Source organism: Gigantopelta aegis, chromosome 5 (assembly GCF_016097555.1).
Source record: "Gigantopelta aegis isolate Gae_Host chromosome 5, Gae_host_genome, whole genome shotgun sequence".
Taxonomy (NCBI): Eukaryota; Metazoa; Mollusca; class Gastropoda; order Neomphalida; family Peltospiridae; genus Gigantopelta; species Gigantopelta aegis.
This window is the reverse complement of record NC_054703.1, coordinates 29,654,837-29,669,563: the sequence shown is the minus strand read 5'-3', so window position 1 is coordinate 29,669,563 and position 14,727 is coordinate 29,654,837. Positions and strand designations below refer to the sequence as shown.

The 14,727-nt window shown below is 44.8% G+C and overlaps 1 protein-coding gene across 1 annotated transcript; it reads left to right on the top strand.

The window, feature by feature from the left end:
* The first annotated feature begins 11,889 nt into the window (after window positions 1–11,889).
* On the top strand, window positions 11,890–13,722 carry LOC121373072. Its single transcript, XM_041499517.1, has one exon. The coding sequence runs from the start codon at window positions 11,890–11,892 to the stop codon at window positions 13,720–13,722; it is 1,833 nt and encodes a 610-aa protein (XP_041355451.1).
* The last annotated feature ends 1,005 nt before the right edge of the window (window positions 13,723–14,727 follow it).

Sequence of the window (14,727 nt, the reverse complement as noted above, 5' to 3'; positions counted from 1 at the left end):
GGGATTTTACAGTAGTAACCCCATCTAGGTATTAATGGTCACTAAAGAAAATGAATCAGGGATGGTGAGGGACTGTACACAGATGTAATGGGGTGGGGTATGTGGGGATTTTACAGTAGTAACCCCATCTAGGTATTAATGGTCACTAAAGAAAATGAATCAGGGATGGTGAGGGACTGTACACAGATGTAATGGGTTGGGGTATGTGGGGATTTTACAGTAGTAACCCCATCTAGGTATTAATGGTCACTAAAGAAAGTGAATCAGGGATGGTGAGGGACTGTACACAGATGTAATGGGGTGGGGTATGTGGGGATGTTACACTGTTAGTAACCCCATCTAGGTATTAATGGTCACTAAAGAAAATGAATCAGGGATGGTGAGGGACTGTACACAGATGTAATGGGGTGGGGTATGTGGGGATTTTACTTCAGTAGTAACCCCATCTAGGTATTAATGGTCACTAAAGAAAGTGAATCAGGGATGGTGAGGGACTGTACACAGATGTAATGGGTTGGGGTATGTGGGGATGTTACACTGTTAGTAACCCCATCTAGGTATTAATGGTCACTAAAGAAAGTGAATCAGGGATAGTGAGGGACTGTACACAGATGTAATGGGGTGGGGTATGTGGGGATGTTACACTGTTAGTAACCCCATCTAGGTATTAATGGTCACTAAAGAAAGTGAATCAGGGATGGTGAGGGACTGTACACAGATGTAATGGGGTGGGGTATGTGGGGATGTTACACTGTTAGTAACCCCACCTAGGTATTAATGGTCACTAAAGAAAGTGAATCAGGGATGGTGAGGGACTGTACACAGATATAATGGGGTGGGGTATGTGGGGATATTACACTTAGTAACCCCACCTAGGTATTAATGGTCACCAAAGAAAGTGAATCAGGGATGGTGAGGGACTGTACACAGATATAATGGGGTGGGGTATGTGGGGATGTTACACTTAGTAACCCCATCTAGGTATTAATGGTCACCAAAGAAAGTGAATCAGGGATGGTGAGGGACTGTACACAGATGTAATGGGGTGGGGTATGTGGGGATGTTACACTGTTAGTAACCCCACCTAGCTATGAATGTTCACTAAAGAAAGTGAATCTGGGATGGTGAGGGACTGTACACAGATGTAATGGGGTGGGGTATGTGGGGATGTTACACTGTTAGTAACCCCATCTAGGTATTAATGTTCACTAAAGAAAGTGAATCTAGGATGGTGAGGGACTGATTACAGATGTAATGGGGTGGGGTATGTGGGGATGTTACACTGTTAGTAACCCCATCTAGGTATTAATGGTCACTAAAGAAAGTGAATCAGGGATGGTGAGGGACTGTACACAGATGTAATGGGGTGGGGTATGTGGGGATGTTACACTGTTAGTAACCCCATCTAGGTATTAATGGTCACTAAAGAAAGTGAATCTAGGATGGTGAGGGACTGATTACAGATGTAATGGGGTGGGGTATGTGGGGATGTTACACTGTTAGTAACCCCATCTAGGTATTAATGGTCACTAAAGAAAGTGAATCTAGGATGGTGAGGGACTGATTACAGATGTAATGGGGTGGGGTATGTGGGGATGTTACACTGTTAGTAACCCCATCTAGGTATTAATGGTCACTAAAGAAAGTGAATCAGGGATGGTGAGTGGCTGATTACAGATGTAATGGGGTGGGGTATGTGGGGATGTTACACTGTTAGTAACCCCATCTAGGTATTAATGGTCACTAAAGAAAGTGAATCTAGGATGGTGAGGGACTGTACACAGATGTAATGGGGTGGGGTATGTGGGGATGTTACACTGTTAGTAACCCCATCTAGGTATTAATGGTCACTAAAGAAAATGAATCAGGGATGGTGAGGGACTGTACACAGATGTAATGGGGTGGGGTATGTGGGGATTTTACAGTAGTAACCCCATCTAGGTATTAATGGTCACTAAAGAAAGTGAATCAGGGATGGTGAGGGACTGTACACAGATGTAATGGGGTGGGGTATGTGGGGATGTTACACTGTTAGTAACCCCATCTAGGTATTAATGGTAACTAAAGAAAGTGAATCAGGGATGGTGAGGGACTGTACACAGATGTAATGGGGTGGGGTATGTGGGGATGTTACACTGTTAGTAACCCCATCTAGGTATTAATGGTCACTAAAGAAAGTGAATCAGGATGGTGAGGGACTGTACACAGATGTAATGGGGTGGGGTATGTGGGGATGTTACACTGTTAGTAACCCCATCTAGGTATTAATGGTCACTAAAGAAAGTGAATCAGGGATGGTGAGGGACTGTACACAGATGTAATGGGGTGGGGTATGTGGGGATTTTACAGTAGTAACCCCATCTAGGTATTAATGGTCACCAAAGAAAGTGAATCAGGGATGGTGAGGGACTGTACACAGATGTAATGGGGTGGGGTATGTGGGGATGTTACACTGTTAGTAACCCCATCTAGGTATTAATGGTCACCAAAGAAAGTGAATCAGGGATGGTGAGGGACTGTACACAGATGTAATGGGGTGGGGTATGTGGGGATGTTACACTGTTAGTAACCCCATCTAGGTATTAATGGTCACTAAAGAAAGTGAATCTGGGATGGTGAGGGACTGTACACAGATGTAATGGGGTGGGGTATGTGGGGATGTTACACTGTTAGTAACCCTATCTAGGTATTAATGGTCACTAAAGAAAGTGAATCTAGGATGGTGAGGGACTGATTACAGATGTAATGGGGTGGGGTATGTGGGGATGTTACACTGTTAGTAACCCCATCTAGGTATTAATGGTCACTAAAGAAAGTGAATCAGGGATGGTGAGGGACTGTACACAGATGTAATGGGGTGGGGTATGTGGGGATGTTACACTGTTAGTAACCCCATCTAGGTATTAATGGTCACTAAAGAAAGTGAATCTAGGATGGTGAGGGACTGATTACAGATGTAATGGGGTGGGGTATGTGGGGATGTTACACTGTTAGTAACCCCATCTAGGTATGAATGTTCACTAAAGAAAGTGAATTAGGGATGGTGAGGGACTGTAGACAGATGTAATGGGGTGGGGTATGTGGGGATGTTACACTGTTAGTAACCCCATCTAGGTATTAATGGTCACTAAAGAAAGTGAATCAGGGATGGTGAGTGGCTGATTACAGATGTAATGGGGTGGGGTATGTGGGGATGTTACACTGTTAGTAACCCCATCTAGGTATTAATGGTCACTAAAGAAAGTGAATCTAGGATGGTGAGGGACTGTACACAGATGTAATGGGGTGGGGTATGTGGGGATGTTACACTGTTAGTAACCCCATCTAGGTATTAATGGTCACTAAAGAAAATGAATCAGGGATGGTGAGGGACTGTACACAGATGTAATGGGGTGGGGTATGTGGGGATGTTACACTGTTAGTAACCCCATCTAGGTATTAATGGTCACTAAAGAAAGTGAATCAGGGATGGTGAGTGGCTGATTACAGATGTAATGGGGTGGGGTATGTGGGGATGTTACACTGTTAGTAACCCCACCTAGCTATGAATGTTCACTAAAGAAAATGAATCAGGGATGGTGAGGGACTGTACACAGATGTAATGGGGTGGGGTATGTGGGGATGTTACACTGTTAGTAACCCCATCTAGGTATTAATGGTCACTAAAGAAAATGAATCTAGGATGGTGAGTGGCTGATTACAGATGTAATGGGGTGGGGTATGTGGGGATGTTACACTGTTAGTAACCCCACCTAGCTATGAATGTTCACTAAAGAAAGTGAATCAGGGATGGTGAGGGACTGTACACAGATGTAATGGGGTGGGGTATGTGGGGATGTTACACTGTTAGTAACCCCACCTAGGTATTAATGGTTACCAAAGAAAGTGAATATGGGATGGTGAGGGTCTGTACACAAATGTTATGGGGTGGGGTATGTTGTGATTTTACACTGTTACATCTAGATGAGTTGATAGAGAGCTCGCCCGAGGGTCTTGATACATTGGATTGATTCCCCTTGGGGGAACCATTTTCCAAATGTTGTTTTAATTTATCCATCACAACCAGTAGCCCATGACAGGAATATCAAAGGCTGTGGTATGTGATGTCCTGTTTGTGGATATAAAAGATCCTTTGCTGCTAATAGCAAAATGTAGCTGAATTATGAAATATTTCATGAGCACTCTACCCTGAGCTACACTCCATTCTCCTCTTCACCCACCCTTCTTCGACCCGCCCCACTACTCCCCTCTTCGCCCACCCTTCTTCAACCCACACCACCCTTCTTCAACCTGCCCCACTACTCCCCTCTTCGCCCACCCTTCTTCAACCCACCCCACCCTTCTTCAACCTGCCCCACTACTCCCCTCTTCACCCACCCTTCTTCAACCCACCCCACCCTTCTTCAACCCACCCCACTACTCCCCTCTTCACCCACCCTTCTACAACCCACCCCACCCTTCTTCAACCTGCCCCACTACTCCCCTCTTCACCCACCCTTCTTCAACCCACCCCACTAGTCCCCTCTTCACCCACCCTTCTTCAACCCACCCCACTACTCCCCTCTTCACCCACCCTTCTTCAACCCACCCCACTACTCCCCTCTTCACCCACCCTTCTTCAACCCACCCCACTAGTCCCCTCTTCACCCACCCTTCTTCAACCCGCCCCACTACTCCCCTCTTCACCCACCCTTCTTCAACCCACCCCACTAGTCCCCTCTTCACCCACCCTTCTTCAACCCACCCCACTACTCCCCTCTTCACCCACCCTTCTTCAACCCGCCCCACTACTCCCCTCTTCACCCACCCTTCTTCAACCCACCCCACTACTCCCTTCGTCACCCACCCTTCTTCAACCCGCCCCACTACTCCCCTCTTCACCCACCCTTCTTCAACCCACCCCACTAGTCCCCTCTTCAACCTGCCCCACTACTCCCCTCTTCACCCACCCTTCTTCAACCCACCCCACTACTCCCCTCTTCACCCACCCTTCTTCAACCCACCCCACTACTCCCCTGTTCACCCACCCTTCTTCAATCCACCCGACTACTCCCCTCTTCACCCACCCTTCTTCAACCCACCCGACTACTCCCCTCTTCACCCGCCCTTCTTCAACCCGCCCCACTACTCCCCTCTGGACACACCCTTCTTCAACCCGCCCCACTGCTCCCCTCTTCACCCATCCTTCTTCAACCTGCCCCACTACTCCCCTCTTCACCCATCCTTCTTCAACCTGCCCCACTACTCCCCTTTTCACCGACCCTTCTTCAACCCACCCCACTACTCCCCTCTTCACCCATCCTTCTTCAACCTGCCCCACTACTCCCGTTTTCACCGACCCTTCTTCAACCCACCCACTACTCCCCTCTTCACCCATCCTTCTTCAACCTGCCCCACTACTCCCCTTTTCACCGACCCTTCTTCAACTCGCCCCACTACACCCCACTGCCTTTTCATCCACCCTTCTTCAACCTGCTCCACTATACCGCTCTTCACCCATCCTTCTGGAACCCACCCCACTACACCCCTCTTGACCCACAATTCTTCAACCTGCCCCACTACACCCCTCTTCACCCACCCTTCTTCAACCCCCCGCCCCACTACTCCCCTCTTCACCTACCCTTATTCAACCCACCACACTACGCCCCTCTTCACCCACCCTTATTCAACCTGCCCCACTACTCCCCTCTTCACCCACCCTTCTTCAACCCGCTAAACTACACCCTCTTCACCCACCCTTCTTCAACCCACCACACTACACCCTTCTTCACCCACCCTTATTCAACCCACCCCACTACTGCCCTGTTCCCCCTCCCTTCTTCAACCCGTCCCACTACGCCCCTCTTCACCCACCGATATTTAATCCGCCCCACTGTGTGTATGTGTGCGTGTGCGTGCGTGTGCCTGCGTGTGCCTGCGTGTGTGTGGGTTTCCCTGTCCTTAATTTTTCCTACTATCCATCTATCTTTGTATCTCGTCTCTCAGGTAATGCTACCAGGTAATGTATTTGGTTCAAATGCAGCCTATAAGCCTGGACAATATTGTGAACAATGCATGTAAACTATCAATGGTGTTCTATACATCCTTCGTAATTAAAGACAGAACATTTCAGTCACCCGTAGTTTAAACATTAACCACTTGTAATGTGCGTGCACATACCCATTTATCACAGCAAGGTTGGCATTGTGAACTACTTAGTCCATGTCGTGCAACTTTATATGTGATATGTTTTGGAAAAAATGATTTGTTTACGCTTAAATCTTAGCAGATGCTTTCAAAATGATTGTTTTAGGTGATGCTAAACATATAATGTGGTCATATCTTTGTTTTCTGCAATCATTATGGAATCTTTGATTCAAGCAATGATACAATTTATTTGCATTAGAAAGTGAATGCAATAACTGAAATGCTTACCGTATAGAAAACCTTTTTTTTAAAGTATAACTGGGGGAAATATATAGATTGTAAGATATGGCCATTTCTTACTCTTGGCAGCCATTTCCATGGCCATCATGGATTTAAATAATGATGCAATACCTCATTTAGCATGAGGTCGTTATAAAAATGATTTCCTTTGCCCATAAAGTTAATTCATTAGCATACAAATCTCTTAACAGCTGATGTAAAATGCGATAAATTACCATTTCCTTGTTCTAGCTGACACATCGGCGGCCATCTTGGATTAAACGACGTTGTAATGCATTAATATGCTATGTGAATAGTTCATAATGAATTCCTGGTCAATGTTGACAAGCTCATTTCAGTTTGTGTGATTAAAATTAGTTATATATCGACATACAAATTAACACAGAAACGTTATTAAATTTTAAGAAAAATATCTGGATTAAAAATCCCATGCCTCGACTGGGATCCGAACCCAGTACCTACCAGCCTGTAGACCGATGGCCTAACCACGACACCACCGAGGCCGGTAGGACTATAGAGCGTGCGGCACGTAGCTCAGTTTTAAAGCGCTCGCTAGATGTGCGGTTGCTTTAGGATCGGTGGCCCTATTTGGCTGTTTCTCGTTCCAGCCAGTGCACCACGACTGGAATAGCAAAGGCCGTGGTATGTACTATCCTGTTGCTGCTAATCGAAAAGAGTAGCTCCAGAAGTGGTGACAGCGGTTTTCCTCTCTATATCTGTGTTTTCCTTAACTGTATGTCTGACGCCATGTAACCGTAAATAAAATGTGTTGAGTGCGTCGTTAAATAAATTATTTCCTTCCTTCTAAACGTAGACTATTTCGAAATATCTACATATATGTAACCGGCCTCGGTGGCGTCGTGGCAGGCCATCGGTCTACAGGCTGGTAGGTACTGTGTTCGGATCCCAGTCGAGGCATGGGATTTTAATCGAGATACCGACTCCAAACCCTGAGTGAGTGCTCCGCAAGGCTCAATGGGTAGGTGTAAACCACTTGCACCGACCAGTGATCCATAACTGGTTCAACAAAGGCCATGGTTTGTGCTATCCTGCCTGTGGGAAGCGCAAATAAAAGATCCCTTGCTGTCTGTCGTAAAAAGAGTAGCCTATGTGGCGATAGCGGGTTTCCTCTAAAAACAGTGTCAGAATGACCATATGTTTGACGTCCAATATCCGATGATAAGATAAAAAATCAATGTGCTCTAGCGGCGTCGTTAAATAAAAAACAAACAAACAAACATATATGTAATAACAGATGTATGTTCAGAATATATGAATATTCATGGATTCGACTGTAATAAGTGCTAAATACATGTATTATGAATATTTTATTGACTAAACTTTTTAAATATGAGCAGTTGTTGGTTAATTATGTGTATTGTGTTTGTGAATATATGTCATGATGTAATATTATTCATGGCCAATCAGAATGTAATACGTACACGGACATTATGGATGTAGCCTTATACGTATTAACACATTTGAGAAACAATAAGAAAATCAGCACCTATAGTACAAATGCATTTCTACGTCGTGTTCCTGGTTATTCTGGAATTGTTTGGAGGTAAGACACAATAACGAACACCGTGTATTCAGTCTTAGGTTTACACTCTACGTCGTGTTCCTGGTTATTCTGGTATTGTTTGGAAATAAGAAACAGTAACGGACGTCGTAGACACTCTACATGGTGTTGCTGGTTATCTTGGAATTGTTTGGAAATAAGACACGGTAACGGACGTCGTATACACTCTACGTAGTGTTGCTAGTTGTTCTGGCATTGTTTCGAGGTAAGAAATGGTAACGGACACCGTGTATTCAGTCTTAGGTATACACTCTACGTCGTGTTCCTGGTTATTCTGGCATTGTTTGGAGGTAAGAAACGGTAACGTATGTCGTGTATTCAGTCTTAGGTATACATTCTACGTCGTGTTCCTGGTTATTCTGGTATTATTTCGAGGTAAGAAACGGTAACGGACGTCGTATACACTCTACGTGGTGTTGCTGGTTATTTTGGCATTGTTTGGAAAAACGACGCGGTAACGGACGTCGTGTATTCAGTCTTAGGTATACACTCTACGTCGTGTTCCTGGTTATTCTGGTACTGTTTGGAGGTAAGAAACGGTAACGGACACCGTGTATTCAGTCTTAGGTATACACTCTACGTCGTGTTCCTGGTTATTCTGGCATTGTTTGGAGGCCAGAAACGGTAACGGACGTCGTGTAATCAGTCTTAGGTTTACACTCTACGTCGTGTTCCTGGTTATTCTGGCGTTGTTTGGAGGTAAGACACGGTAACGGACGTCGTATACACTCTACGTCGTGTTCCTGGTTATTCTGGCATTGTTTGGAGGTAAGACACGGTAACGGACGTCGTATACACTCTACGTCCTGTTCCTGGTTATTCTGGCATTGTTTGGAGGTAATACACGGTAACGGACGTCGTGTATTCAGTCTTAGGTATACACTCTACGTCGTGTTGCTGGTTATTCTGGCGTTGTTTGGAGGTAAGACACGGTAACGGACGTCGTGTATTCAGTCTTAGGTATACACGATACGTCGTGTTGCGGTTATTCTGGCGTTGTTTGGAGGTAAGACACGGTAACGGACGTCGTGTATTCAGTCTTAGGTATACACGATACGTCGTGTTGCTGGTATTCTGGCGTTGTTTGGAGGTAAGACACGGTAACGGACGTCGTGTATTCAGTCTTAGGTATACACGATACGTCGTGTTGCTGGTTATTCTGGCGTTGTTTGGAGGTAAGACACGGTAACGGACGTCGTGTATTCAGTCTTAGGTATACACCCTACGTCATGTTCCTGGTTAAACTGGCGTTGTTTGGAGGTAAGACACGGTAACGGACGTCGTGTATTCAGTCTTATTTATAGGTCTAGATTAGTGGTGTGGTGGCTTCCTGACCACAGGTTTGTGTGATGTGTCTAGTGCTGTAGTGTAGCGTAGTGGGCTTATAACCTTCTCGCTTTCAGCTGCCGCCGCCGGATAGCCTGACAAGGTGAAAAGGGGGCAGAAGTACGTAAGTCCCACCCTTCCGGTACATAGCCTCTACACAAACAAGACTCCTTCAGTGCCCCCTGCTCTCACAGCTTGGCACACCATGGTAACTGGGCCCTCACGGACCCAGGCTAAACTGGAGGGGATCTCGGAGCAGCTGGAGCCCCAGAGGTGCAGTGTGCATGACCCATCGGCGTATGGACACGCTCTGGCACTCACCAATCCAGCCCCAACTATGGGTAAATAGACGACCAGATAGAGGGCGTAAGTCATGAAAGACAGTCTATCTAGGAGAAGGAAATCTCCAAAATCAAAACCAACCCGGTGCTTCCCAGGTAGGATCTTGATCCAGAAGCTATGGTTGAGGTAACCCAGACAGAAAACCTAAAGAGCTGAAGACGGAGGTATTGGGCCACTGGCGCTCTTCAAAAAACCACAGTACCACGCAAAAATCACAAAATGAATATACCAATAGACAGATGTAATAGAAATGATGCTTGCCCATTGAAGTCCCCCCAGGATGAGGCAGTGTCGGGCTCCGTGCCTCGATGGAGTCCACCCCATGCTACTGGAGGTCCTTCCCATTCGCTTTTCCGTGCCAGGGGGCGAGGGAGGAAAGTTACTGGCCGAACAACAACAGCAAAGAAACAACAACCCCTCAAGGTAATGCACTGGAATGCTGAGGGAATTTTCAACAAAAAGACAGAACTAGAACAGTTCCTACATGAGAAAGCCATCAACATTTGCTGTGTACAAGAAACTCATCTACAAAACAGCAAAGCTTTCAAAATCAGAGGCTACCAATGTTTCAGATCTGACAGAACAAACCGCCATAAAGGAGGAATTCTGACACTCATCAGGAACAACATCCATGCTTATGAGACATCAGTGCACATGCAGGATTCTGAATATCAAATGATCAAGGTCAAAACAAATGCAGAAGAATTACAAATCCTAAATTTTTACTGTCCCAATGATCGACCACTGTCCTTAGACACCATAGAGGTATCTCAAGCAAACTTCATAGCAGTTGGTGACTTCAACAGCCATTCACAGAGCTGGGGATACAATCACATAGATCGACGTGGAGAAGAAGTGGAAACTTGGCAAGATGAAAATCAACTGATTCTAGTCAACAACCCAAATGACACTCCAACGTTTTACTCCAGATGTTGGCACACCACCTCCACTCCAGATCTTGCTTTCTGCACCGAAGACATCCAGAGAGATATGAAAAGAGAAGTTGGAGAGCAGTTAGGAGGCAGTGACCACAGACCAATAATCCTCACTGTCAACAGAAAAATCAGCATTCAGTCTCCACTTCCACGCTGGAACTATAAGAAGGCAAAATGGGGTATCTACAGACATCGAACAAGCACTCTGATAAAGAATTTGCAAGTGAAAGGAAGGGATATCAACCATGTTGTCAAGGAATTTAATGCATGTATCCTTCAGGCAGCCCATGAGACAATCCCAAGAGGTGCTAGAAAAGACTACAAACCCTACTGGACTAACCACCTTCAAAAACTACAGGATGACATGTCTGAATCTAGGAAAAAGGCTGAAGAACAACCCTCACATGACAACAACCTGAAGCTTCAGCAGGCGAAAGCAAAATATCTCAAAGCAAAAATACAGGCAAGAAGAAAAAGTTGGAGAGAAAAGACAGCAGCTCTAAATATGGAGAGAGATGGAAGCAAACTATGGAGACTCACAAGACAACTTAATGATGAGGACAACAGAGGACAGAGGATAACACTGGAAGATAATGGAGAAATGATTATAGGCAAACAAGCAGCAAATCGCTTAGCTGACAATTATGAAGAACAGAGCAGCATACACATAACTGTCGAACAGCAAAGAGAAGCAAGAAAAGAACAAAGGGAGAGATCAATAAACGCCACTCCAACAGGACCCATGCAACAACCTATCACACTGCATGAGTTACATGTAGCTCTAAAGAAATTGAAGAATAGGAAATCACCAGGCCCAGACTTGATCACCAATGAGATGCTAACTCACATTGGCAGTGCAGCAGTCAACAAAACTACTGGAGATCTTCAATCACAGTTGGGAAAATGGGGTCCTTCCACAAATCTGGAGAGAGGCTACTATGATCCCTATTTACAAGAAAGGAAAAGACCGAAAAAAAAGCTGAAAGCTACCGTCCAATCAGCCTAACCAGTTGTGTTGTTAAGACAGTGGAGAGGATAATCAACCAACGCCTACAATGGTATCTGGAAACTGAGAACATCCTGTCCCCTGAACAGTCAGGCTTCAGACAGTTTCACAGCACTGAAGACCAAACAGCATATCTTGCTCAAGAAGTTGAAGATGCATTCCAAGAAAAAAAACATGTGTTAGCCACCTGGATAGATCTGCAAAAGGCATTTGACAAAGTATGGACGGATGGCCTCATCGTCAAGCTACAGAGAAGCGGCATATCTGGAAACATGCTTGCGTGGATCCGATCATATCTTCACAACCGTAGAGCAAGGGTCACAGTTGACAGAAAAGAAAGCAAGAAAATACTTTTGCGACATGGGGTCCCACAGGGAGGAGTCCTATCACCTACACTTTTCTTAATCTTCATCAATGACCTTGTGCAGGAACTTCCCAATGGAATACAAGCTGCCCTTTATGCCGATGATTTGGTGATGTGGTGCAAGGAAGAGCATGCCACTACTGCCACCTACAGAATGCGGATAGCAGCAGACAACCTGACAGCCTGGTCAGAAAAATGGTGTGTGGCTATCAATAAAGACAAGTCTTCTACCACACTCTTCACTCTATCACCAAAGAAAAAAGCAGGAACAATCAAAATTGGGAACACTCCACTGAAACATGCAGATGAAGTAACATACCTTGGGGTCACCTTCGACAAGAAACAAACTTGGAAACCACATATTCAAAAGGCAGAGACAAAAGCCAGATGCAAATTAGCCATCATGCGGAAACTAGCAGGAACTAGCTGGGGAGCAAATGAGACAATCCTCAAGAGAGTATATCAAGGAACTGTACGGCCGCATCTTGAATACGGCTCATCAGCCTGGTCAACCACTGCAAAGACCAACCAGCAAGCTTTAGACAAGGTTCAAAACCAAGCTCTGCGAATCATAACGGGATCCATGAAGTCTACACCCATTAAAGACATGGAAAAAACTGCAGCAATACAACCCCTTGGTGAGAGGAGAGATGCCAAGATCATGATCCAGGCAGAGAAATTCAGGTACCTGCCCAATCATCCAATGAAACAAAGAATGGATGGTCTGACAAAGAATCGTCTCAAACGTAGCAGTTTCATCCACCAAAGTAGAAGACTTACTAGAGAACACCAAGCTAACCCGTTACCAAAGACACTTCCATTTTGCCCAACAGATCTTCCACAACCATGGAATGATGAACAAGCCAATCTACAGATCAGCATGTCTGTCCCACAGTTGGCTTCAGCAGACTCCCAAAACGACCTGGTCAAACGGTCACTGGCAATGGCTATGATCAGTGACCGGTACCCAGAAGAATCTTGGATCCATGCATACACTGATGGTTCGTCAACAAATGCTGTGGCCAATGGAGGGGCAGGCATATTTATCAAGCTCCCTTCAAGAAATACCCTAACTGCAAAAGTACCAACCGGCACCCACAGTTCCAACTACAATGCAGAAACCCATGCACTTATTCAGGCTGCTACAATGATCAAGGATGCAAAAGAAGACTGTCAACAAGTTGTCTTCCTCACAGATGCTCTCTCAGTCCTACAAGCCTTGCAAGGGGAAAAACTTCCTCACCTGAATGAAGCCATGCAAGAGGTAGCAAAGGAAAGACGAGTAGCTCTACAGTGGATCCCAGCACATTGTGGGATTCCAGGAAATGAGGAAGCAGACAGGCTAGCCAAGCTAGGAGCTAATCATGTACAGCCCAGCAACAACATTAGCTTCTCAGAGAAGAAAACCTTGATAAAGGCAGCCAACAGACCCAGGACAGAACAAGATGATTACCACCTTCTCAGTCGCTTGGAACAAGTAACTCTGTTGAGACTCCGGACAGGCCACAACCGACTGAATGCTCACATGTTCAGAAAGTTTAAACTTGCAGCAACACCAACCTGCAGTTGTGGCCTGGAAGACCAAACAGCAGAACACATCTTACAGGCGTGTCCAATTCATCAAGACCTGAGACAAGCTGAGTGGCCAATCGAAACTGCCATACACACCAAACTCTATGGAAAGAGAGGCGAACTGGAAAAAACAGCTCATTTTATCTTACAGACTGGACTATTGGTCTAAATTGTGAAAGTGTACATGAGCCTTTTACTCTCAGCTTGTTTGGTTGACGGTAGAAAGCGGATAGCAAATGCATAACAAAAAAAAACAAAAATTGTTTGAATTTTTAAAACCTTTTTGTTTTCTGACTAAGCAGGGCACCTGCCTGAAACCTGCAGGGTGCACGTGAAACTCCTGTTTTATGTTAACACTTTTCTTGTTTGATTAATTGTTGGGAGGTTATTTGAGGGGTCGAATCTGCTGAGAGAGTTCCTATATTAGTATCTCTGTGGCTTTAACCATACTATACTACATGTAAAGTACCACTTGCTGAATCTGATATATATTTCCTATATCAGTATGTCTGTGGCCTTAACCATACTATACTACATGTAAAATACCACTTGCTGAATCTGCTAAGATATTTCCTATATCAGTATGTCTGTGGCCTTAACCATACCATACTACATGTAAAATATCACTTGCTGAATCTACTAAGATATTTCCTATATCAGCATCTGTATGGCCTTAACCATACTATACTGCATGTAAAATACACCTTGCTGAATCTGCTAAGATATTTCCTAGCACAGTGTCTCTGTGGCCTTAACCATACTATACTACATGTAAAATACACCTTGCTGAATCTACTAAGATATTTCCTATATCAGCATCTGTATGGCCTTAACCATACTATACTGCATGTAAAATACACCTTGCTGAATCTGCTAAGATATTTCCTAGCACAGTGTCTCTGTGGCTTAACCATACTATACTACATGTAAAATACACCTTGCTGAATCTACTAAGATATTTCCTATATCAGCATCTGTATGGCCTTAACCATACATACTGTATGTAAAATACACCTTGCTGAATCTGCTAAGATATTTCCTAGCACAGTGTCTCTGTGGCCTTAACCATACTATACTACATGTAAAATACACCTTGCTGAATCTGCTAAGAGATTTCCTATATCAGTGTCTGTGCCCTAACCATACTATACTACATGTAAACTATCACTTGCTG

Coding starts and splice junctions, on each gene's coding strand:
- LOC121373072 (XM_041499517.1), top strand. CDS start 11,890: ATGCTTGCGTGGATCCGATCATATCTTCACAACCGTAGAGCAAGGGTC.